This window comes from Delphinapterus leucas, chromosome 2, assembly GCF_059928025.1.
Source record: "Delphinapterus leucas isolate spDelLeu-1000000601 "Yukka" chromosome 2, BTC_Dleu_Yukka2, whole genome shotgun sequence".
Lineage (NCBI taxonomy): Eukaryota > Metazoa > Chordata > Mammalia > Artiodactyla > Monodontidae > Delphinapterus > Delphinapterus leucas.
In genome coordinates, this window is record NC_143130.1 from 97,113,256 (window position 1) to 97,138,553 (window position 25,298).

Sequence of the window (25,298 nt, forward strand, 5' to 3'; positions counted from 1 at the left end):
AGATATTACACCAACCTTGCATTCCTAGGATAAATTCTACCTTAGTAATGGTGTATTATTCCTTTTATATGCTGCTGCTTTCAGCATATAATACTGTTGACCCTTGAACAATGTGGGTTTGAATTGCATGGGTCTACTTATATGTGGATTGTTTTTCAGTAACTGCTTACTGTACCATCTATGGTTGGTTGAATCCATGAATGCAGAACTGTGGATATGGAACCTTAGTTATGGAACTGCACATATGGAGGGCTGACTGTAAAGTTATATGTGGATTTTCAACTGCAAGGAGGGTCAGTGCCCCAAACCCCCATGTTGTTCAAGGGTCACCTGTATTTTGTTGAGAATTTTTGTGTCTATATTAAAAGGGATATTAGTCTGTATAGTCATACCTCGGTATCCATGGGGAATTGGTTCCAAGACCCCCTGCAGATACCAAAGTTTGTGGAAGCTCAAGTCCTTTATATAAAATGGTAGAGTCAGCTCTTCATATCTGTGGGCTCTGCATCTGTGGATATGGAGGGCTGACTATAGTTTTCTCTTGATGTCTTTGCCTGGTTTTGAAATCAAGGTAATGCTGGTGTCATAGAATTTTTTTTTCTGTTATTTGGAAGAGTTTGTGAAGGATTGGTATTAATTCTACTTTAAATGTTCAGTAAAATTCACTGGTAGAGCCATTAGGCATGGGCTTTTCTTTGTGGGGAGTTGGAAGCATTAAATTTTAGATGATTGTATGCATCACACTTCTCATTTTCTGTTCATTTGATCATACAGAAGGATCCATATCCTAACCTGCTGTTTCCTCATTCAGAGTTGTAGGTGTTTGTAAATAATGCAAATTCCTCACTTAACATTAAACGTAGTCTGACACTCATGAGTAATACTTTTTTTTTTTTTTACCAGTACGTTGGCCTCTCACTGTTGTGGCCTCTCCCGTTGCGGAGCACAGGCTCCGGACGCGCAGGCCCAGCGGCCATGGCTCACGGGCCCAGCCGCTCTGCAGCATGTGGGATCTTCCCAGACCGGGGCACGAACCCGTGTCCCCTGCACCGGCAGGTGGACTCTCAACCACTGCGCCACCAGGGAAGCCCCATGAGTAATACTTTTTTCCTGAACTCCCATGGCACTTTATCTGTATGTCTCTTAAGTGACTTCCCATGTGTGCTTTTTATTGTGGTTATTTATGTTTGAGCCTTAAATTCCCTATTAGACTAAATTCTCTGAAGGAAATATGTTTTTCTACACTACACTTAGAGTTGAGCAATTGAATAGCTGAATGAGTGAAATGTTGCTTTAATATTCATGTGAAAATAGCATCTCCGTTCTTTTTTTGGTCTTATTTCTGTCTTTTAAAATATTATGGAGTTTATTTATTTGGCCTGATCCTGCTATTTGTGCCATAGCTCTGCAAATTATCAGTGTAGCCTGTAGCTCTGATTCAGTAAATCACATTCAGTCGTAATAGGTTTGGGTTACAGATTGCCTGAGTTATGGGGGAGTGCAGGTGGGAATGCCAGTTACTTTGTTACCTTAATACTTGGCCTTTTATGTGAGCTACAGCCTATAACCTGCTACAGACTGTCTTTAGTCCTCTAAATGCTTTAAAGCTATAGTTGTTCCCATAAGAGCTGTACCTTTACTCAGCCTTTTGTGTGCTAGTATTGATAAATTTAGGAATTACTTCTTTTTTAAAAAAGTTTATTTATTTTTATTTAGTTTATTTTATGTTTGGCTGCACCGGGTCTTCGTTGCTGTGCGCCGGCTTTCTCTAGTTGCGGAGAGCAGGGGCTACTCTTCCTTGCGGTGCGCGGGCTTCTTATTGCGGTTGCTTCTCCTGTTGAGGAGCACAGGCTCTAGAGTGCAGGCTCAGTAGTTGTGGCACGTGGGCTCAGTAGTTGTGGCTCGCGGGCTCTAGAGCGCAGGCTCGATAGTTGTGGCGCCCGGGTTTAGTTGCTCTGCGGCATGTGGGATCTTCCTGGACCAGGGCTCAAACCCATGTCCCCTGCATTGGCAGGCGGATTCTTAACCACTGCGCCACCAGGGAAGCCAGGAATTACTTCTTAAAGGCAGTTATGATTGAACTCTCTTTAGATATCTGACTAATTCAGTGATTCTCAATCTGGTCTTCTCTGAGATATTTCAATGAGTATTTTGCTGTAGAATAGTCAAATAAGTTGGGAATTTCTCTTGGAGAGAGACTAAGAGCACATTAGCATATTGAAGACTAAAGAATCTTAAGCCTGACTTCAATGCATTAATATTTTTAATATTCATGGTCATTTGTTAATATCTTGAGGTCGTACTCAGAGAAGCAAACTTTGGGAAATGCTTCTCTAAATGATTGGTATGAAACCAATTTGGGGTAGCATTTATAAAGAGAAATCAGAAGTGAAAATAGAGTTAAGTATGGAAAGTCTAAATGTGTAGGTCTTAAGACAAATACTTAATGGTCATAATTGTGACTGAGTATTTTATTAGGTGGTCATGATATATCACGTTCTTAACCATTGCTGTTAGGAAAAAAAGATTAAAAAAAAATTAAAATCCAAGCTAAAAACAGTTTCCTAGACTAGGCTACCGTTTGAACGGTGCCTCTTAGCTCATCTCTATTCAGAGATAGGGTGGCTTTCCCTCCAAGTAGGTATCTTTGTTAGGCTTTTCATTTGGAGGAAGATGGAAATTCTGTCCTCAGCTAAGAATTGGCAGTTGACGCAGGTGTCCTTCAGGTTCTTGTCTAGAAGTAACACCTTGATCTCTCACCTCCCTATATTTATCTAGGCTTGCCTGAGAGACAAATTTTAAGGAGGATTCCCTGAAAGATACTCAGTTCATGCATTCTCCTATTCTTGTTCAACAAGGATGGATAATGAATGATTGAACACATTCTGCTTAAGTTACCCGACTTTTGTTATCTTTTGATTTGTCTTATTTAAACTTTTGTCCCCAAATCATGTGTCCAGGATATGAGTAGAGACCTATGGTCATTGACTACAGATTGTCTTTATACAGAAAGTAACATTAGAACTAGAGTTTTGTAGCCTTGACATTTAAGACTGTGCTTTGAAAAGCAAATTAATATGGTCATTTGTAAATATCAGAACCAAATAGACTCATGAGATAGGGACTCTTTGCCCAAATAGTTTAGTAAGTTTGTTTAGTAAGGGAGCTAAGGTGTGCATGTATACAGTTAATAGACTGTAAAATCATATAAGTGCCATGCTTTCCATAAATAACCATACAGATGTTCAAAGAAGAGAATAGTCTTAGCTAAGAATAATCTAAAAGTGTTTCCTGGAACAGTGTATTTCACTCATTTTGTCTTTGAAGGATTTCATTTCAGCTTGGTGAGACTTTTCTTTCAGAGATGTTATTCATAGGATAAGGGCAAGACAGCATCCATAAAGGCATAGCAGTAATTAGAGAGTGCAAAGCAGTTCAGTCCAGGACCATATATGGATACAGTTAGGTAAGTTTGGGTATGATTTGAAGGCAGACACTTTACCATGGATATCAAGCTTAGCCAGGGGACCTAAAGGGATCATAGTCCAGTTGCAGGATAATCAGGATTAAAGAGCCAGAGTTCAGGGTATGGACCAGGCCAATCAATGGTGAATTGCTCTAACATCATGTATTAATCCTTTGAAATGGCAGTAAGAGCATGTGGTTGGAGGAGTTTTAAAGAGCTCTTCACGTGAATATTGGGATGGATCTGAGAGGAAGTTAAGAGACATTTTCAGGGTATTCTTAATTTGTGTCGAGTATAGGGAAGTAGTAAAATTGGAAAAGTAGCTTGAAGCCAGATGAAAAAGGTCTTTGAATCTCTTGTTGAGGAATTTAGACTTCATTGGATTTTGGAAAGCTATTGCGGGATAACAACATAATCAGAGTGATGTTTTGGAAATACTGATCTGGAAGTAGCTGCAAAGATGGATCAGAGGGAGAAGTACCTGGAGGTGGGAAGCCAGATTAGGCAGCAGTAGTCTGGGTGTGTGAGTATACATGTGAATGTACTTAATGCCACTGAATTTTCTACTTACAAATGATTAAAGCGGTAAATTTTATGTTATGTATATTTTACAACAGTAAAAATCTAATCAGACACTTTTTTTTTTTTTTTTTGCCTTATGCGGGCCTCTCACTGTTGTGGCGTCTCCCGCTGCGGAGCACAGGCTCCGGACGCGCAGGCTCAGCAGCCATGGCTCACGGGCCCACCCGCTCCGCGGCATGTGGGATCTTCCTGGACCGGGGCACGAACCCATGTCCCCTGCATCGGCAGGCGGACTCCCAACCACTGCGCCACCAGGGAAGCCCTAATCAGACACTTTAAAAATATTCCTTGACTCTCCAGATATCATCATAAGACTTCTTCTTGTGGAGATATGTCATGAACTTCATGCACCTCCTCCTTTAGCCTTGTGGAAATAAGAAAGTGCTATTTCATGGTTGCTATTTCAACTATCAATGGTGATATGCTACAGAGGTGATTCTGGGAGAATCAGACTATAGGATTGATGTGTACTTGGTGTCACGGGGGGCACATTGAGCATTGTAAGACCATACAAGTAACTCTGACCTTTCCTGGACAAATTGGTTTTGACTTCATGTTATTATGCAGCCCAGATACTGAGGAATTATTTTAAAAAGTAGTTCCTTTTGGGCTTCCCTGGTGGCGCAGTGGTTGAGAGTCCGCCTGCCGATGCAGGGGACACGGGTTCGTGCCCCGGTCCGGGAAGATCCCACGTGACGCGGAGCGGCTGGGCCCGTGAGCCGTGGCCGCTGAGCCTGCGCGTCCGGAGCCTGTGCTCCGCAACCGGAGAGGCCACAACGGTGAGAGGCCCGCGTACCGCAAAAAAAAAAAAAAAAAAAAAAAAAGTAGTTCCTTTTGAATCACCCAGTATTTCTTTGTAGTCATACCTTCATACCGCCTTAATTAGGACCATTTTTATTATCAGCTAAATTAAGTAGAGCATAATATCAGTTTTTAAAAATAAATTTATTTTATTATTATTTTTATTTTTGGCTGCACTGGGTCTTTGTTTTTGGCACGCGGGCTTCCTCTAGTTGCGGCAAGCGGGGGCTACTCTTCGTTGCAGTGCGTGAGCTTCTCATTGCGGTGGCTTCTCTTGTTGCGGAGCACGGGCTCTAGGCGCGCGGCCTTCAGTAGTTGTGGCACGCAGGATCAGTAGTTGCGGCTCGCGGGCTCTAGAGCACAGGGTCAGTAGAGGCACACGGGCTTAGTTGCTCCACGGCATGTGGGATCTTCCCGCACCAGGGCTCAAACCTGTGTCCCCTGAATTGGCAGGTGGATTCTTAACCACTACGCCGCCAGGGAAGCCCGAGAATAGTATCAGTTATTTTGTAATAAAATCTTAGGAGAGTGCCAAGCAACAATTTTTTTTCATTTTTTCATTCAACTATAGATGATTTACAATATTGTGTTAGTTTCAGGTGTACAGCATAGTGGTTCAGTTTCACACACACATACACACACACACACACAATAAATCCTGGTTGTTTATCTATTTTAATTTAGTGGTGTGTATCTGTTAATCCCATACTCCAAACTTATCCACCTCCCCCCTTTCCCCTTTGGTAACCATAAATTTGTTTTCTATGTCCCTTGCCCCTTTGGTAACCATAAGTTTGTTTTCTATGTCTGTGAGTCTGTTTCTGTTTTGTAAATAAGTTCATTTGTATTATTTTTTAGATTCCATGTGTAAGTGATGGCATATAATATTTGTCTTTCTCTATTTGACTTCACTAGTATGATAATCTCTAGGTCCATCCATGTTGCTGCAAATAGCAATATTTCACTCTTTCTGGCTGAATAATATTCCATTGTTTATGTATACTACATCTTCTTTTTTTTTTTTTGCGGTACGCAGGCCTCGCACTGCTGTGACCTCTCCCGTTGCGGATCACAGGCTCCAGATGCGCAGGCTCAGTGGCCATGGCTCACGGGCCCAGCCGCTCCGCGGCATGTGGGATCTACCCGGACCGGGGCACGAACCCATGTTACCTGCATCGGCAGGTGGACTCTCAACCACTGCGCCACCAGCGAAGCCCCGAATCTTCTTTATCCATTGATCTGTTGCTTCCATGTCTTGGCTTTTATAAATAGTGCTACTATGAACATTGGGGTGCATGTATCTTTTCGAATTAGAATTTTTGTCTTTTCTGGATATATGCCAAGTGTGGGATTGCTGGATCATATGGTAACTTTATTTTTAGTTTTTTAAGGAACCTCCATCCAACAGTGTAGGAGGGTTCCCTTTTCTCCACACCCTCTCCAGCATTTCTTATTTGTAGACTTTTTGATGATGGTCATTCTGATGGGTATGAGGTGATACCTCATTGTAGTTTTGATTTGCATTTCTCTGATAATTATTAGCATTGTTGAGCATCTTTTCGTGTTCCTGTTGGCCATCTGTATGCCTTCTTTAGAGAAATGTCTATTTAGGTCTTCCAAGCAGCAATTTTATATGCTTTAATTTGTGTGTATGTGTATCAAGATGAATTATATGTATTCTCTAAGGTAGTTTTGCTTTATTTTTAAAACCAAGGTTCTTTGAAATCTTCTGGAATGGGTACCTGTTAGGTCTCATTTTGAAAATGAGAATTTATTGAAGTCCTTTATAAAAGACTTTTATTAAAAAAGTCTTTTATAAAGACTTTTATAAAAAGTACTTAAAGTTTTTTTTTTTTTTAGTTAGTTTTGGCTGTGTTGGGTCTTAAAGGCTGCGTGCAGGCTTTATTTTTAGTTGCGGCAAGCAGGGGCTACTCTTCCTTGCATTGTGTGGGCTTCTCATTGCAGTGGCCTCTCTTGTTGTGGAGCATGAGCTCTAGGTGCGCGGGCTTCAGTAGCTGTGGCTCACGGGCTCTAGAGTGCATGCAGGCTCAGTAGTTGTGGCACGTGGAGCTGCATGTGGGTTCTTCCCAGACCAGGGCTCGAACCCATATCCCCTGCATTGGCAGGCGGATTCTCAACCACTGCACCACCAGGGAAGCCCTAAAGTATTTTTTAACCTCTTTTTTCTTTAACTGTTCCCAAGATTGATATTTTGTATACCATGAAATTCACCTCATTTAAATGTACAATTCAGTGATTTTTAGCAAAATTACAAAATTGTGCAAACGTCACCACAATGTGGATTTACATTTCTACCTCCCCTAAAAAAGATCTCTAGTATCCATTGGTAGTCACTCCCCCTTTGTACCCCCAGTGAACCACTGATCTACCTTTTGTCTCTATAGATTTCCTTTTCTGGGTATTTCATATAAATGGAATTCTACAGTATGTGGTCTTTTGTGTCTGACTTCTTTTACTTAACATAAAATTTTGAGGTTCATTCATGTTATTGCATGTATCAATTGTTTATTCCTTTTTATTGCTGAATAGTATTCCATTGTCCAGACATGCCATATTTTATTTATCCATTCACCATTTGATGGACATTTAGATTATTTCACTTTTTGACTATTATGAATAATACTGCTGTGAACATTCACATAAAAGGCTTTGAGTGGTGGACATGTGTTTTTATTTCTCTTGAATAGATAACTGGGAGAGGAAGTGCTAGGTCATATGGTAACTATATTCAAATTTTCAAGCAACTACCAAACTTGTCTATAGTGGCTATAATATTTTACATTTTCACCAGCAATGTATGAGGGTTTCAGTTCCACATCTTCCCCCAACAATTGTTTTTGTCTTTTTACTGTAGCTGTTCTAGTGGGTATAAAGTGGTATCCCTCTGTAATTTTAATTTGCAATTTTTGATGTTGAGCATCTCCATGTGCCTGTTAAGCCATTTGTATATCTTCTTTGGTAAAATGTCTGTTCAAAGTCTTTTGCCCAGTTTTTAGTTATCTTCTTACTGAGTTGTAAGAGTTCTTTATAAATACATATCTAAAGTCATGAGGATTTTTTTTTTTTCTTGTAGAAGTTTTATATTTTGGGGTTTTACACCTGGGCCTCTGATCCATTTTGAGTTAATTTTTGTGCATGGTATGAGGTAATGGTTTAAATTCAACTTTTTTTTTTTTTTAAAGTGAGAAAAGGACCTATTTCATTGGTCACTGTGCAGATTTTTTTTTTAATTAATTAATTTATTTATTTTTGGCTGTGTTGGGTCTTCGTTTCTGTGCGAGGGCTTTCTCTAGTTGCGGCAATCGGGGGCTGCTCTTCATCGCGTTGTGCGGGCCTCTCACTATCGTGGCCTCTCTTGTTGTGGAGCACAGGCTCCAGATGTGCAGGCTCAGTAGTTGTGGCTCACGGGCCTAGTTGCTTCGCGGCATGTGGGATCTTCCCAGACCAGGGATTGAACCTGTGTCTCCTGCGTTGGCAGGAGGATTCTTAACCACTGTGCCACCAGGGAAGCCCCTAAATTCAACTTTTATATGTGTTATATATTCAGTTGTCCAGCACAGTTTGTTGAAGACTGTCCTTTCCCCCATTGAAATTGCCTTGGCACCTTCATTGAAAATTAATTGACCATAAATGTAAGGGTTTATTTCTGGATATTTCAGGTCTATTTCATTGGTCTGTGTGGTTATCCTTATGCCAGTACCACACTGTCCTGGTGACTGTAGCTTTATGATATATTTAAAATCAGAAAGTATAAGTGAGTAAGCCCTGTACTTTTTCAAAATTATTTTGACTATTCTAATTCCTTTGTGTGTCCATATAAATTTAATAATCAGCTTGTCAATTTTTGGGAAAAAAAAAGCCTACTAGGAGTTTAATAGGGATTATGTTGAATCTGTGGCTGAATTGGGAGAGAATTTTTAACATTCTCTTAAGGAGAAAGATTGTATTAGGAAATTTTTAAAATCTGTAATAAAAAGAGAAGACAACTCGAGATAAAGATATTCTGGTTTCCTTTAAAGATTATACCTTAATTTATTAGATTATGAACTTTTACAAGTAATTTACTATTTATTGAGTACTCACTGTATGTCAGATGGTGGGCTAATTGCTCTGTGTTGTCCCATTATTTAATCTTGGCTCAGCCCCTTAACTCTTTAAAGATAACCAGTTACAAGGTAGAAGATGTTACATAAAAGACAGTTGGGGGGAAGGTTGTTAACACTGATTGATTCTCTAGTGAAGATGTTCTTAGTCTAACATTGTCCTTAACAACATAAGGTAGCAAAGAGAATGCTCAGGTTTCTCACCCTCACTTTTATTCTCTTTGTTCCAGTTTTTTAAATCATCTCTAAATCTTTATACTTTATGACATGTTTATAAGGGATTGTAAAATACTCTGCCAGTATATCTGTTCCCTTGTAAGTGGACTACCTCACACATATGTATGAATGTAAATACAAAGTGAAAAAGGGAGCAGCTGTTTTGAAGGGTGATGCTGAGAACATGTGCTCCTCTATGAGGTGTACGACAGTGAACCTGTGGTACAGATTTAGATAGTTGTGAGTAATTGTAAGATGAAAGAGAATTGAGTATATATTTTAAGGCACTGCTTCAAAAAAGTATCAAGAATTTTCATTGTGACATGTGACAGTATTTCTATAGTTTGGTGTTTTTCTCATCCTTTTAACTTCTGCATTTGCATTAGGAGGCAATGCCTAACAAGAACTTCATCATGGTCTTTCTGTAGACTGCTGTATTTTCTTCTTGTGTCTAGAAGGTCTGATTTCTCTTCATATTGATAGCAAGCAGGCAAAATAAAGGGAGAATGAATAGCATTTCATCTTTCACTACTTATCTCCATTCTGCAGCCGTGCAGTCGGAAACCCTTGTGCATGAAGACAGATTTGTTCTATGGCCTCGGAGTTGGGTGCCGGGGACGATGGCGGCTTCACTGAGCTGGCAAAGCCCCTCTATCTTCAGTACCTGGAGAGGGCCCTCCGGTTGGACCATTTCCTGCGACAAACATCAGCCATCTTCAACAGGAATATTTCTAGGTATGGTATCCCATCTTCCCAATATAACGTTTCACCACATTTCTGATTCCCATCATTCCTGTAGATTTTATGGTTAAAGTATCTTTTATGGGTTTTGGGATGTTTGATTTTTTTTTTCCTTCTTTCTTTCAAATAAAATACAGTCAGCTTAATCAGAGGATCAGTTTCTTCTGTAAAGTGTTCAGTCTACTAACCATAAATTATAATATTTTGCTGGGTCAGCTGTTATTGTGGATTCACCATTCTTCAATTTATAGTGATGAAAGTGAAGATGGACTGGATGACAATAATCCTTTATTACCCCAATCTGGGGATCCCTTGATACAAGTTAAGGAAGAACCTCCAAATTCATTGCTTGGTGAGACTTCTGGAGCAAGTAGTTCTGGAATGTTAAACACATATTCATTGAATGGAGTTCTACAGTCAGGTCAGTGTGGTGTGAGATCCCTCTTTGGACTATCAGTTCTTTGGGGGCAAGTGTCCTTTCATTTTTTTATTCTTTATGTTTCTTTACACAGAAACAAAATCTGACAAAGGGAATTTATATAACTTCTCTAAGTTGAAGAAAAGCAGAAAGTGGCTAAAGGTAAGAGATAAGGCAGAATGTTTATAATTCAAATAACCTACTAAAATTACAAAGAGAAGGAGAGGTTACTGACTAATTATGGCACATTGGCAGAGATTTTCCTAGACATGAGTCTTTTATTCTGGGTGTGGTTTTTTAAGAGATTATAGAGAAAAATCTAGAGGACTCAACGAAGTTCATTTTAGCAAACATTTTTGGGAATGAAGCCCTATACTGAGCAAGGGAGTACAGAAATAGATAAGATCCTTGCTCTCACTGGCTTGTAATCAGGATTATTAATCTGTTTTTTTTTATTAGTCACTGAGTAGTTCCTTCATTCAACAGGTGTTGATTGGCACATACTGCCTTGGGAGATACTATTGTAGATAGATAGGGTTCCTGCCTGAGGAGCTTACATTCTAATGTAGGGAGGCAGTGAGTAAGCCTGTAAATAAGAAATAAATACAGTTTCTTTAAAGAGGTAACATTTCAACTGATTGCTGAATGATCAGAAGGAACTATGTGAAGGTTTAAGATAAGAGCATTTCAGTCAGAAGGAACAATGGCAGAAGTCCTGAGAAAGGAAGCAACTTGGTATGTTTGGGGAAGAAAGGAGGTTGGTATAGCTGGAGCACAGTAAATAAGAGGATAGTAGAAACTGAGGTTATTAGCTGATCACGTTGGGCCTTGTACACTATGTTACGGAATTTGTATTTTAACTCTTGTACAGTGCTAAGCAGTTGGAGTGTTTGTAAGCAAGGCAGTGACAATCTCATTTATACTCTTACAAGATTACTGTCATTAGCTAGACTGAATTAAGGTTAGCATTTCTTTTATTGAAACTAATTATTTCTCTATTTTATACTTTTCTTATGAAGAGCTCAAAGTAGTTTAAAGGTAGTCTATTATTTTTATCACTAGCCCCTTTAAAACGCTCATGTGGAAAAGGCCTGATTAGCTTCACATCAGTGAGGTTTTAAACTGTTGGGAATGCAGTAACCTTATGCTTGGCCATCACATTTTAAAAAATTGAGATGTAATTCACATGCCATAAAATCTACCCTTTTAAAGTGTATAATAATTTTTAGTAGTTTCATAAAGTTAATACAGCCATTACCACTATCTAATTCCAGAACATTTTCAACACTCCAGGAAGAAACTCTGTTCATTAACAGTCACCCTTTCTCTATTTTCCCCAGCCCTTGGGAGCCACTAACCTGTTTGCTGTCTCTGTGGATTTGCCTATCCTGGACATTTCATATAAATGAAAACATAAAATATGGCCTTTTATGTCTGGCTTCTTTTACTTAGCATAATGTTTTCAAGGTTCATTCATGTTGTGGCACATGTTGGTACTACTTCCTTCTTTTTAATGGCTGAATAATTCTTCATTATCTGGATAATACCACATTTTGTTTATCCATTCATCAGTTAATGGATTTTGGGGTTGTTTCCCCTTTATTAGGCATCACAGCTTGCTTTCTATATTATACCTTTATGCCCTATAGTAGCTTTTTAGGTTTTGTTTAGTTTTTTGCCTTGGTATTTGACATTTATTTAAATTATCTTATGTGTAGCGTATGTACTAAATGAAATTTAGCCTTGTTGCTGTTGATAGCATTTCTCATGTTTTGGCGCTCTTTCATTCGTGACTACTAGGTTTAATTGGTATGTTTTTGTTTTTTAGATGAATTGGTAAAGAATAGTATAAGGGAAACTGGAATGACTATCCTCCAGCTGTTTTTGTCATTGTTTTGGGATCTGGAAAAAACCCTTGGATTATAAAAGGAATTGCTTCATATCAGAGGTTCCATTTCCATTTCCTCCCTTTTTCAGAGCATTCTGCTAAGTGATGAATCCAGTGAGGCAGATTCTCAGAGTGAAGACAATGATGAAGAAGAAGAAGAAGAAGAAGAAGAACTCAATCTCAGCAGAGAAGAACTTCATAATATGTTGCGACTGCACAAATATAAGAAACTTCACCAGAATAAGTATAGTAAAGACAAGGAGGTAAGGGTTTCAGGAGAAATCTCAGATTTTCATGCTGGGTATTTACCCTCTGGTTTATATTAATTGAAAATACATCATTTAAACTTTATATTTAGATGGTGGTTGTGGTTGTTCTGATAATTGAAATATACTTCACATACCAAAAAAATTCAGCCTTTTAATGTACACAGTTCAGTTGGTTTTAGTATATTCATAGAGTTTGTAACTATCATCACTTTCTAATTTCGGAACATTTTCTCACCCCAAAAAGAAATCTCATTTCTCTTAGCTCTTGCCCCTCATTCTCTTTCTTTCTTTCTTTTTTTTTTTTTTTTAATTTTTTACATTTAAAAATTTTTTGCCATGTGGCTTGCAGGATCTCAGTTCCCCTACCAGGGATTGAACCTGGGCCACAGCAGTGAATGTCTGGAATCCTAACCACTAGGCCAGCAGGGAACTCCCCCCCATCATTCTCTTCATTCCCCTCAGCCCCAGACAGTCATCAGTCCACCATTTGTCTCTATAAATGTGCCCATTCTAGACACTTCATACAAATGGAACAACATGTATCCAGCTTCTCTCACTTAGCATAAGGTTTTCAGGGTTCATTCATGTTGTAGCATGTATTAGTACCTCATTCCAATTTATTACCAAATAATATTCCATTGTATGGACATAGTGCGTTTTATTTATCCATGCAACATTTGATGAACTAATTGGATTGCTTCTACTTTTTGGGTTTTATGGATTGTAGCTATGAATAGTGACTTGTTTCACTTTTTGGCTCGTATGAATAATGCTGCCCTGAAGATTTGTGTGCAGATTTTCGGTGTGGACAGGTATTTTTATTTCTCTTGGGTATATACCAAGGAAAAGAATTGCTGGGTCATATGATAACACTATGCTTACCCTTTGGGGGAACTGTCAGGCTGTTTTCCAAAGCAGCTGCACCATTTAAAATTCTTGTGGTTGCTTTTTAATGCAGTTGTTCTTTGGAAGTGTTCCTATCTTGGAAAAACTCCCTTTCTTCACATACTAACATTAGATTGATGATAGTTTTATGTGGCAACTATTTGAATGGTGTTACAAATGCCTTCTGATTTTTGTCAGGAGTGTAGCACTTTGCACATAATGAGCAATAGAATATTTGAAGACCTAAAACTTTCCAGCAATTAGTTAAGGTCCAAAGTCAGTTCAGAAAGCTTTGAATAATATGCTAAAAGTTATAAACCTGTAGAAGTAATAAATAGTAAGATGTATGAAGATGTATGACTTTTGACTTAGACAAGGAGTTCCTTTTTAAAGTACAGTGCTAAGCCAGTTGGTGCTCAAAATACTTGGTCTTCTTAAAATTGAAGTAAAAGCCACATGTGGGAAAGTCCACAGATTTTAAGTTTACAGCTGTGTGAATGCTTTAACAGAGGACCTTGTAATAGTTCTCCATGTCACTCTTCTATCCTAGTTTCAGTCTTGAACAACTCATTTGCCTGTAATTCAGGAAAGAGATTCTGCAGTGGACTACCTAATTTTATTTATCTTCGTATTTACCCGTTAGTAATAGGTCAGACAAAATTTGAGCTTTGGAGGTCAATTTGAATGAAATGTTTGAAAAGATTAAGTACTCTCTGGACAGAAAAAAAATAGATTATTCATATGTTAGAATTCTGGTAACAAAGACACTGTGTATAATATTGTCAGACTCTTAGTGGGAAATGAAGAGAGAAGACTTCAAAGATTGAAGAATTGTCATGGCTGGGGACTATTCAAACTAAATATAAGACTAAGAGCTGGGAAAGCAGGCATTAGAAACCTCAGTAAATCTGGGGACCTATCGGTAGTAGAAGTATGGTTTATTTCTTGTTGATGAATTGAAGAGGAGACCTTTCTGCAATGATAAATATGTGTCAGGACAAAGTAAATATTCTGGTGGAGAATCAGAATCATGAAGGGTTTTTTTTTTATTTGTTTTTTTAAGTTATTTTCAACAACTTTCCATGTGCATAGCCAATGAACCCATTTTGTTCTGAAGTTAAGGAAATAATTCACTTCGATGTATTAAACGTTTATTGGTCTCTTTGTGGGAAGGATACTGTATGTAGGAATTATGGTTTTTCTCTGGATCAGCTTTCTTTAGTAAAGATAATTTGAAGGCTGTGCTGTAGGAAAGACAGGCCCTTCTAAACATCACTGTCTTTGCCTACTTCAGTTGCAGCAATACCAATACTACAGTGCAGGACTGCTCTCCACATATGACCCTTTCTATGAGCAGCAACGGCACCTTCTTGGACCCAAAAAAAAGAAATTCAAGGAAGAAAAGAAACTTAAAGGTGAGGATATTGACCAGCCTTCTACCTTTACTCATTCTTAGTTCCAGGTACGTTTGGGCTTTGAACATAATCCATGAAGTAGAAATTTGCTTTATCTGAAAAACCCTAGTCTCCCTTATCCGATTACTAGTTGTAAATAGTATTAAATTTATTTTGTATTTGGTTTATGATCTATTCTAGAATTATGAAGACATGAGAACTATAGATTCTTTGCCAGAGATTTAAGCCAATTAGGTTATTCCTTTTTTTCTTCTACATACTCTCCAAATATTGAAAATGTTCTGGGACAGAAAGAAGTTAGTTATACACAGGGAAGTATGAAGAGTCACCTGAAGTATTTGGAATAAGTTATCATTGTTGCTGTATGTAGTGATTTAAAATAGACACCTCCTGATGATCTTCTGTAGTGCTTGTTTGCACGTTTGCCAGGAAATGTCTTTTCCTCTCTGAGTTCCAAGCAGCTGGAAGTCAGGAAGGAAATAGGAAAGGAAAGTTTTAGACTATCTGTACTAGGCAGGTTTTATTCCCCTAAAGGCATGAACTCTGTACAGAAACACTCTTTTCAGCCTTCTTCCCTTATTTCTTCCACATCCTCCTTATTTATCTCAGTATTTTCTCATCCTTCCACCCTCCCTCTCAAACTAGATTTTTGTTTCATGTGCAGTTTTCTTTTCACAGGTCTTAGTGTCATATCAGTTAATGCATTTTTTTTCTTTCTCTGTTTTTTTTCTTTAGTCACCTTACATTGCTACCAAGTAGGAAAGTTTCCTTCCTCTGATCATGACTTGAGCTCATGATACTTCATAAGCCTCCTTTCCTATTGTTGGATTCAAAAGAAATACAGTTCTTAGGTTCTCTTCTATTTCTCTTTCATGTAAACAGAGGGAGTATCCAGTGTTCTTTTTTGAGGTAGTGTTAGCTTCTTCTTGGAATATTCATGGACCTGAATAGATAAAAGGAAAAACATTGCCAGTCTCAGTGGAATGAGAAAAGAACCTTGATTTTTCTTAAAGTGATGAGGTTGTTTTGTGACTTTCTCCTGTGGAAGGGAAGAAATGCAACCTTCTGAGAGTCTGTTTCCTTTGCAGCTAAGTTGAAAAAAGTGAAGAAAAAAAGGCGAAGAGATGAAGAACTTTCCTCTGAAGAATCCCCTCGTCGCCACCACCACCAGACCAAAGTCTTTGCCAAGTTCTCTCATGATGCACCTCCTCCTGGCACCAAGAAGAAGCACTTATCCATTGAGCAGCTCAATGCCCGTCGCAGGAAAGTATGGCTCAGCATTGTGAAAAAGGAACTACCAAAGGTAAGTGAGTGCCTCCAGATAGAATGTTTTCTCTGCCTGCCCTCCAGAGAGAAGCTGTGAGAGGTAGATACCTTCACACGGTTCAGAAAGAAAACTAATCTTTTGGAATTAGGAAAATTCTGAATAGTACTCTCTTCAGTTAACTGATTTTCTAGAATTTGATCAAAATACATGAGATAATTGTTGTGTTATGCTCCTGGGCCAAAAAAATGGAGGGAAACCTCTTTGAGGAATGCAGTTTTCTTACATAAAGAAATAGAAATTTGACAGCAAATTGATAGGTCATAATGCAGGAAATTAAAATAAAATGATGGACGTGTGTTTCTTAGACTTTATAAACATTTGGATGTTACTGAATAATCACAGGTATTAGAAGAAAATGTGAATGATTTAGGAAAAACATATATAAGAATTCATTTTGCTCTTTTAATTTGCTTGAATGTTTTGATATACTAATTTCAAACTTAAAAGTTGCAGGAATAATGTCCGTATACCCTATTTATTTATTTATTTGTTTATTTATTTATGGCTGTGTCGGGTCTAGTTGCAGCATGCGGAATCTTTGTTGTGGTGCGCAGGCTCCTCTCTAGTTGTGGCGTGCAGGCTCCAGAGTGTGTGGGCTCTGTAGTTGCTGCATGCGGGCTCTCTAGTCGTGGTGTGTGGGCTTAGTTGCCCCGAGGCATGTGGTATCTTAGTTCCCCAATCACCAGGGATCGTACCAGCGTCCCTGCTTTGCAAGACCAGTTCTTAACCACTGGACCACCAAGTCCCCTTATACTGTTTACTTAGATTCACCAGTGGTTTGTATTTTACCCAGTTAATTGCTTCATTATAAATTGAGTGCAATCTTAATAGACATATGAACAGGATATTTTATGAATTTAGAGAAGATGATTCTAAACTCAATGTGGAAAAAGTCAGTATGCGAGAATTGCTAGGGAAACAGTAAAAAAAGCCTTCCCAAACATTAAAACATACTATAAAATCTCTACAATTAGAACAGTATGGTACTGATACATGAATGGGCAGATAGACCAGTAGTACCTTTAATAAATGGTGTTGGGACAACTAGATAGCCATTTTGTAAAAGATAAAATTAGGTCTGTATCTCACACATATACTCCAAATGGATTTGGCATCTCAGTGTAAAAAAAAGAAATCATACAAATATTAGAATAAAACGACTGCATTTCTATCTAACGTTTGTGTAGGAAAAGAGTTTCTAACTATGATTCAACATCCAGAGGTAATAAAAAAAATACTCTTAAATTTGGCCACATAAAAATAAATTTTTGCATGACAAAAGACAACTGACAGGGGCTTCCCTGGTGGCGCAGTGGTTGAGAGTCTGCCTGCTGATGCAGGGGACACGGGTTCGTGCCCCGGTCTGGGAAGATCCCACGTGCCGCGGAGTGGCTGGGCCCGTGAGCCATGGCTGCTGAGCCTGCACGCCTGGAGCCTGTGCTCCGCAACGGGAGAGGCCACAACAGTGAGAGGCCCGCGTACCGCAAAAAAAAAAAGACAACTGACAAACTGGGAGATATTAATTTTTTTAATTTTTAAAATTTATTTTTGGCTGTGTTGGGCCTTTGCTGCTGCATGCGGGCTTTCTCTAGTTGCAGCGAGCGGGGGCTACTCTTTGTGGCGGTGTGTGGGCTTCTCGTTTTGCAGAGCACAGGCTCTAGGTGTGCGGGCTTCAGTAGTTGTGGCACACAGGCTTAGTTGCTCTGCTGCATGTGGGATCTTCCCGTACCAGGGCTTGAACCCATGTCCCTGGCATTGGCAGGCGTATTCTTAACCACTGTGCCACCAGGGAAGTCTGCATTATTTACATTGAATACTACAGTCAAAGGGCTGTTACCTCTAATAATATGGAAAGAACTATTAAAAATTGAGGGACAGGGACTTCCCTGGTGGTCCAGTGGGTAAGACTCTGTGCTCCCAATGCAGGGGACTTGGGTTCAATCCCTGGTCGGGGAACTAGATATGCCACAATTAAGAATTCACATGCCGCAACTAAGAAGCCCACATGCCGCAACTAAACATGCCACAACGAAGATCCTGCGTGCCTCAACTAAGACCCAGTGCAGCCAAAATAAATAAATATTAAAAAAAAAAATGGAGGGACAAATGACCACAGATTCAGTAGACAAATGGGAAAATGTCAAGAATAGACAGTTAGCAAAGAAAGATATAAAAATGGCTCTAAAACATATTAAAAAGGTTCAAAGTCTCTCATAATTGGGGTAATACAAATTAAAATAACACTTAGACACTATTTGTCACCTATTACACTGGCAAAAATTTAAAAATATGACAACACATTCTGTTAAGGAGCCTGTGGGGAAGCAGGTGCTCTCATAAATTACTGATAGGAATACAAATTAGGACTGTGTTGCGGGGAAAGTTGGCAACACCTAGCAATCTACAGATGCACTTACCTTTAAAATCAGCACTACCAGTTCTAGGAATCTACCTTAAAGCTAAAGCAACCATACATGAATACATGTAAACAAAGTTATTCATTGTAGCATTATGTGTAATTGCAAAATAACAGAAACAATCTAAATGTTCATACATGGGGCTTGAATTAAATCGATGGTAGATCTATCCAGTGGATTATTATACTGCTGTTAAAAATAAAGAATGAAGAAGACCTCCCTGAACTGATATGAAGTAATTTCGAGGACATACAGTTAAGTGAAAGAGGCAAAACACAAAAAAGTAAGTATACCCTTCATGTAAGAATAAAGGGAATACAAGAAAGTACACAAATATCTGCTCATTCGTTCAAAAGAAATTCAAGAAGGATGAACCAGAAATTAAAGTGATTGATTCCTTATAGAGGGCAAGTGGGAAAAGGGTGGAAAGGAGGGAAGGAATGGGAACAGGGTAGCAAGGATGAGGAGGAAGGAGTCTTTGAGTATATTTTGTATGAGGCTGACTTTTAGAACCCTAGTAATGTTTCACAGATTTCTGATATACCTCCAGTATTAAACCAACCAGGATGTGGGTGGAGAGGGAGGTTGGGGGGATGTGTGGTCAAAATGGAATAAAAGTAGGAACAAATGAACTTAACTGTACTAGAAATGAGTAACATGATCAAGTTGCAGGGAGTGGGGAAGAAAGAACTCATCTAAGTAACTGAGGAGAACATTATTTTGATTGGATATGTAAGGCTAAAGACTGACGGAACTATGCGTAAATGCCATGATTGACATAGTAAAAGTGTTTCTCATAGGGGAATGAATAGGTTAGCAATTTTGAAACTACTTTATGTGTATACTAGGATTGAACAAATAAGTAAATATATTGTAGATGAGCCAGTTTCTCACTGCTGGAGAAAGAAGTTATAAGTAAGGAGAAGGGGAAAGCTAAAATGAAGCCCATGAAGTTGGACTGGGATCAGAGGTATCAGTATAAATTCATGGTTTCATATATATATACACACATACAGATAGATAACTGAAATATACTTGGGTGTGTGTGCATGGATTAGCATGCATATGTATATTTTTTCTGGTTCTGTTTGCTGAGAGGGCCTAGAAGCAGTGACACCCCAGTAACAATGAAGATACCTGGCAACCAGGTCGTGATTTCTTACTTACTTATTTATTTGGTTTTGGTTGTGTTGCATCTTCATTGCTGCGAGCGGGCTTTCTCTAGTTGCGGAGAGCGGGGGCTACTCTTTGTCGCGGTGCGCGGGCTTCTCATTGCAGTGGCTTCTCTTGTAACGGAGCTCAGGCTCTAGGTGCGCGGGCTTCAGTAGTTGTGGCACACGGGTTTAGTTGCTCTGTGGCATGTGGGATCTTCCCAGACCAGGGATCGAACCCATGTCACCTGCATTGGGAGGCGGATTTTTAACCACTGCACCACCAGGGAAGTCCCTGGGTCTTGATTTCTAAACAACTTTTATTCTCTAATAAGAGGAACCAAGGCTCCTTGAAGAAGTACCTTATTCCAGAACTCAGCAGGGAAAATACAAAATGAACCTTGGGGAATTTTCTGGCAGTCCAGTGGTTAGGACTTCGTGCTTTCACTGCCGGGGCCCAGGTTCAACCCCTGGTCAGGGAACTAAGATCCCGCAAGCCGTGCAGGGCAGCCAAAGACAAAATGAAAAACATTTTTAAGTGGTGCCAGAAAGTAAAGAAGTTCTGAAGAAAGATCGGGGGGAGGCGGGGCTTGTCAAAAGAACACAGGAGCCAACCTGAAGGAGCGCCTCATGGCCAAAGTTAGAATAATTTGAGCAACAAAATAAATAAGAATAATACTGGATTTTGACCCATAGAATAAAAGAAATATTTGTCAGTCCATACTGTTATCAGTAAATACTTGAATAGACAAAGTGTAGAAGGAACAACTCTTCCTTTCAGTAGGAATTCCAATTAGAAAGTGTAGAAGGAAATAAAATGATCTTTATGCAAATACCACAGTAATAATTGTTGCAGACTACATCCATTTATGAATGCTAAAATTAGAGGGCAAAAGGTAGAGGAGAAACAGAAGTTGCATAGCTTCAAAACTGGCAGAGTGGACCTTAACCAAATGATCAAAGTAAACATCACTAGTAATATAAATTTTGATATCATGAACTCCTTGATATGATGCACTGAGAGGAGCACATCATCAAAACATCATTTCTCTGGTATTCTTGCCATAGTAAATGATGTCATTCCCATCATGCGGAAACAGCGGAAAACCACACATTTTGGGACACTTTACAGAATAACTGATTGGTGCTTTTCAAAAGTGTCAAGGACATGAAAGAGAAGGATTGAGGAAATGTTACATACAGGAAGAGATTAAGGAGAAGAACAACTAAAAGAACACATTGTGTAGGATCCTGGAACAGTGAAAGGATATTAGTGGAAAAGTTGTTGACATTCAAATAAGATCTATATATAATTTGGTTAATACTTTACTGGTGTTAATTTCCTTGCTTTTTTTTTTTTTTTGATTCGTAAGTGTCAAGAAGCATCACTTTTTATTTATTATTTTTTAAAGGGAACTTTAATTAATTTATTTCTTTTTGGCTGCATTGGCTCTTCGTTGCTGCATGGGCTTTCTTTAGTTGTGGTGAGTGGGGGCTACTCTGTTGAAGTGCGTGGGCTTCTCATTGCGGTAGATTCTCTTGTGGCAGAGCATGGGCTCTAGGCACATGGGCTTCAGTAGTTATGGCGTGCGGGCTTCAGTAGATGTGGCTCACGGCCTTCAGTAGTTGTGGCTCATGGGCTCTAGAGGGCAGTTAATTTCCTTTCTTAATAATTGCACTATGGTTATATAAGTTGCTAAAATTAGGGAAAGTGTGGGTGGGGAGTAGTAAGGGAACTCTACTATTTTTTGCATGTTTTCCATAACTCTAAAGTTAGTTCAGTTTCCTCACACCGTATACAAAAATAAACTCAAACTGGATTAAAGACCTGAGAAGATCTGATAAGATCTGAAACCATGAAACTCCTGGAATAAAACATAGGCAGAACAACCTTTGACATAAGTTGTAGCAGTATTTCTTTGGATCTGTTTCTTGAGGCAAAAGAAGAAATAAAAGCAAAAGTAAACAAATGGGACCTAGTTAAATGTAAAAGGTTTTGCCCAGCAAGGAAAACCATTGACAGAACAAAAAGATAATGTATAGAATGAGAGAAGATATTTGCAAACGGTATGACTGGCAAAGGATTAATATCCGAAATATATAAACAGCTCATACAACTCAGTATCAAAAAAGCAACCTAATCAGAAAATGGCCAGAAGACTTGAATAGACACTTTTCCAAAGAAGTCATGTAGATGGTTAACAGGTACATGAAAAGATACTCAACATTGCTAATCATCAGAGAAATGCAAATCAAAACAAAAATGAGATATCACCTCACACCTGTCAGAATGGCTGTTAATCAAAAGGACCACAAATAACAAATGTTGGAGAGGATGTGGGGAAGCAGTGGGGCACACTGTTGGTGGGAATGTAATTTGGTATGGAGGTCCCTCAGAAAACTAAAAATAGAATGGTAGTTCCAACTAGAGAAAGCCCGCACACAGCAACAAGGACCCAGCACAGCCAAAAAATAGATAAATAAATAAATTAACTAAAAATTAAAAAAAAAAAATATGGCAAGAATAATGCAAGGAACTGCCATGTATCTTTTTCTCGTATTTAGCACCTGTTTGCCTCATTTGCTTTTGCCGTATAAATGCATACTTTTTCCCTCACTCGCTTTAAGGGTTAGTTTGAGATTTTGTGCTAAATTTACTCCTAATAATTGTGTGTTTCCGAAGAAAAAGGAAATCATCTAGTGCATAACCACAGTGCAGTATTAAAAATTATTATCTGACCCATAGGTTTTCATATTTCATCACTTGTTTCAATAATGTCCTTTAGCACTTTCCCCACCCGTGAATCAATCTAGGACTACATGTTGCATTTAATTGTCATGTCTCATTAATCTCCTTTATTCTGAAACAATTCCTTAGCCTTCATCTTTCCTGACATTGTTATTTTGAAGAGTATATCATTTTGTAGAATATTTTTGAATTTGGGTTTGTGTGATGTTTCCTTGGGATTAGATTTGAATTATGCATTTTTGGCAATATTACTAGAGAGTGATGTGTTCTTGACATATCTCATCAAGAGGCACTTGACACATCTGTCCCTATATTGTGATATTAGCTTTGATCCCTTAGTATGATGGTGCCTCTGCATTGTGCAATTACTTCCCCTCCCTCCATTGCAATTAATAAATATTTCTGGAGAGAGAGTATATGTTTGAGCATTCTTTTTTTTTTAATTGAGATATAGTTGATTTATATTAGTTTCAGGTATACAGCATAGTGATTCAGAATTTTTATACATTATACTCCATTTAAAGTTATTATAAAATATTGGCTAAGTTCTTTGTGCTATACAATATATCCTTGTTGCTTATTTATTTATTTTATTTTTTATACATAGTAGTTTGTACCTGTTAATCCCATACCTCTATCTTGTTCCCTCTCTTCCCGCTAGTAACCACTCGTTTGTTCTCTATATCTATGAGACAGTTTCTGGTTTGTTATATTCATTTGTTTTATTTCTTAGATTCTACATGTAAGTGATAACATACAATATTTGTCTTTCTCTGACTTATTTCACTAAGCATAATACCCTCTAGGTCCATCCATGTTGTTGCAAATGGCAGAATTTCATTCTTTTTTATGGCTGAGTAATATTACGGGGTGTGTGTGTGTGTGTGTGTGTGTGTGTGTGTGTGTATTACATCTTCTTTATTCATTCATCTGTTGTTGGACCCTTAGGTTGCTTCCATATCTTGGCTCTTGTAAATAGTGCTACTGTGAACATTGGGGTGCGTGTATCTTTTTGACTTAGTGTTTTCGTTTTCTTTGGATTCCCAGGGGTGGAATTGCTGGACGATATGGTAGTTCTGTTTTTAGTTTTTTGAGGGCCCTCCATACTGTTTTCCATAGTGGCTGTACCAATTTACATTCCCACCAGCAGTGTGCTAGGGACCTTTCTCCATATCCTCTCCAACATTTATTTGTGGTCCTCTTGATGGTAGCCATTCTGACAGGTGTGAGGTGATATCTCATTTTTATTTTGACTGAATTTCTGTGATAATTAGTGATGTTGAGCACCTTTCATGTGCCTGTTGACTTTGTATGAACATTCGTGATGGGAAAAGTTACAGAAAAATTTGTTTCATACTTGAAGAGGCTTCAGATGATGCCCTCTGATGATAAGGAATTCAGTGGGAATATTTGAGATTTTTATCTTTAAAGTGGCAATAGTTGCTTTAGAATTAGAGAAAGTTTTTGTTAAAAGCCGTAAAAATTCCCTTAATCAGACAGTCTGAGGTGGGATTATTATAGAAATGGCTTTCAGGCCCTTTGTATAACTTCGCACCCATTGTTTCTTTACAGTCTGGGGGAGATCTCTTTAATAGTCAGAGAGCCACTCAGCTCTGCCTCTTCTTTCCCACATCAAATAAATGGACCATCATGGTTAAAATCAGGTTTCTTTATTGAAGCTAGTTTTTTTTTAACTGAAGTGGTAGACATAATAAGCAGCTTGAGACTTGGTTGTGGGCTGCTGAGTCATATTGTGTTAGGTCTGCCTTGGAATTTTTGTTGAAGAAGATGAGGTCAAGTGGTGGTAAAAATTAAGTAATAGTGGCAGTGGGTTTGCCTTGGCTGGAGGTAGGGCTAGAATCACAAACTAAGAAGCTAGTTTACCTTTCTCCTAATGATTTTTGTATCTGAGTGCCCTGCTGTCTCAGCTTCTTTGCATATTGGCCCTAGAAAGCAGTGTTCTAATCAGGGTGGTGCTAGGATTAGGGTATGTTGTTACATTTTCCTAGTTCACTTCAAGCCTTAAATATAGCTTAAATTCTTTCCAGAAGGATACAGAAGACTCAATTTAAGGCAGATACAACACCAGTTTATTTTTTTTAATGAGGCTTTAGGAGCTTTATGTGTGGTTCTGAGTTGGTACATTTGGGTGACTCTTAGAAGTAATGTATTTTATTTTAATTGAAAGAAGTAATGTATTTTGACTACGCTTGGTTTGGCATTTTATTTTTTAATCTTTGAGGAGATCAGTAAAGTACGGTGCCAGTCTACACAATCGTATTTCAAAAAAGAATCCTAAATGAAGTATTGTTTTTAACTATTTTAGGCCAACAAGCAGAAAGCTTCAGCTCGTAACCTGTTTCTCACCAATAGCCGCAAGGTATGATTATATTTCCCATTTTATGTTTTGCTGGAATGTGTTCTTATTATTTAGATCTATGGTTGCTGCTCTTGTCTCTTGTGACCTGTTGATACTTAATCTAATAGTACTTACGAGAGTTTCTAAATGTTCTCAATCTATTTTCTTTTAACATCTTTATTGGAGTATAATTGCTTTACAATGTTGTGTCAGCTTCTGCAGTATAACAAAGTGAATCAGCTCTATGTATACATATATCCCCATATCTCCTCCCTCTTGCGTCTCCTCCCACCCTCCTTAGCCCACCCCCCAGGTGGTCACAAAGCACCGAACTGATCTCCCTGTGCGATGCGGCTGCTTCCCACTAGCTATCTATTTTATGTTTGGTAGTGTATATATGTCAGTGCTACTGTCTCACTTCGTCCTGGCTTACCCTTCCCCCACCCCGTGTCCTCAAGTCCATTCTCTACGTCTGTGTCTTTTTCTTTTT

At 38.6% G+C, this 25,298-nt stretch overlaps 1 protein-coding gene across 5 annotated transcripts in view; it reads left to right on the forward strand.

The window, feature by feature from the left end:
- The window catches only part of INO80 (INO80 complex ATPase subunit), a 131,187-nt gene that overhangs the window by 20,025 nt on the left and 85,864 nt on the right, over positions 1-25,298 (forward strand). For 2 of the 5 annotated variants that reach the window (XR_016392116.1, XM_089907335.1), the window contains exons 1-7: positions 4,834-9,924; positions 10,182-10,351; positions 10,443-10,510; positions 12,326-12,499; positions 14,685-14,805; positions 15,894-16,108; positions 24,776-24,829. Coding sequence is in view for 4 of the 5 variants with exons in the window: in XM_089907335.1 (XP_089763461.1) it covers positions 9,782-9,924; positions 10,182-10,351; positions 10,443-10,510; positions 12,326-12,499; positions 14,685-14,805; positions 15,894-16,108; positions 24,776-24,829 (945 nt within the window). In the remaining variant the exon portion in view is untranslated. Of the gene's footprint in view, positions 1-4,832; positions 9,925-10,181; positions 10,352-10,442; positions 10,511-12,325; positions 12,500-14,684; positions 14,806-15,893; positions 16,109-24,775; positions 24,830-25,298 lie in introns of those variants that run through there. The other 3 variants (XM_089907334.1, XM_022587428.3, XM_089907336.1) reach the window with 3 other exon arrangements.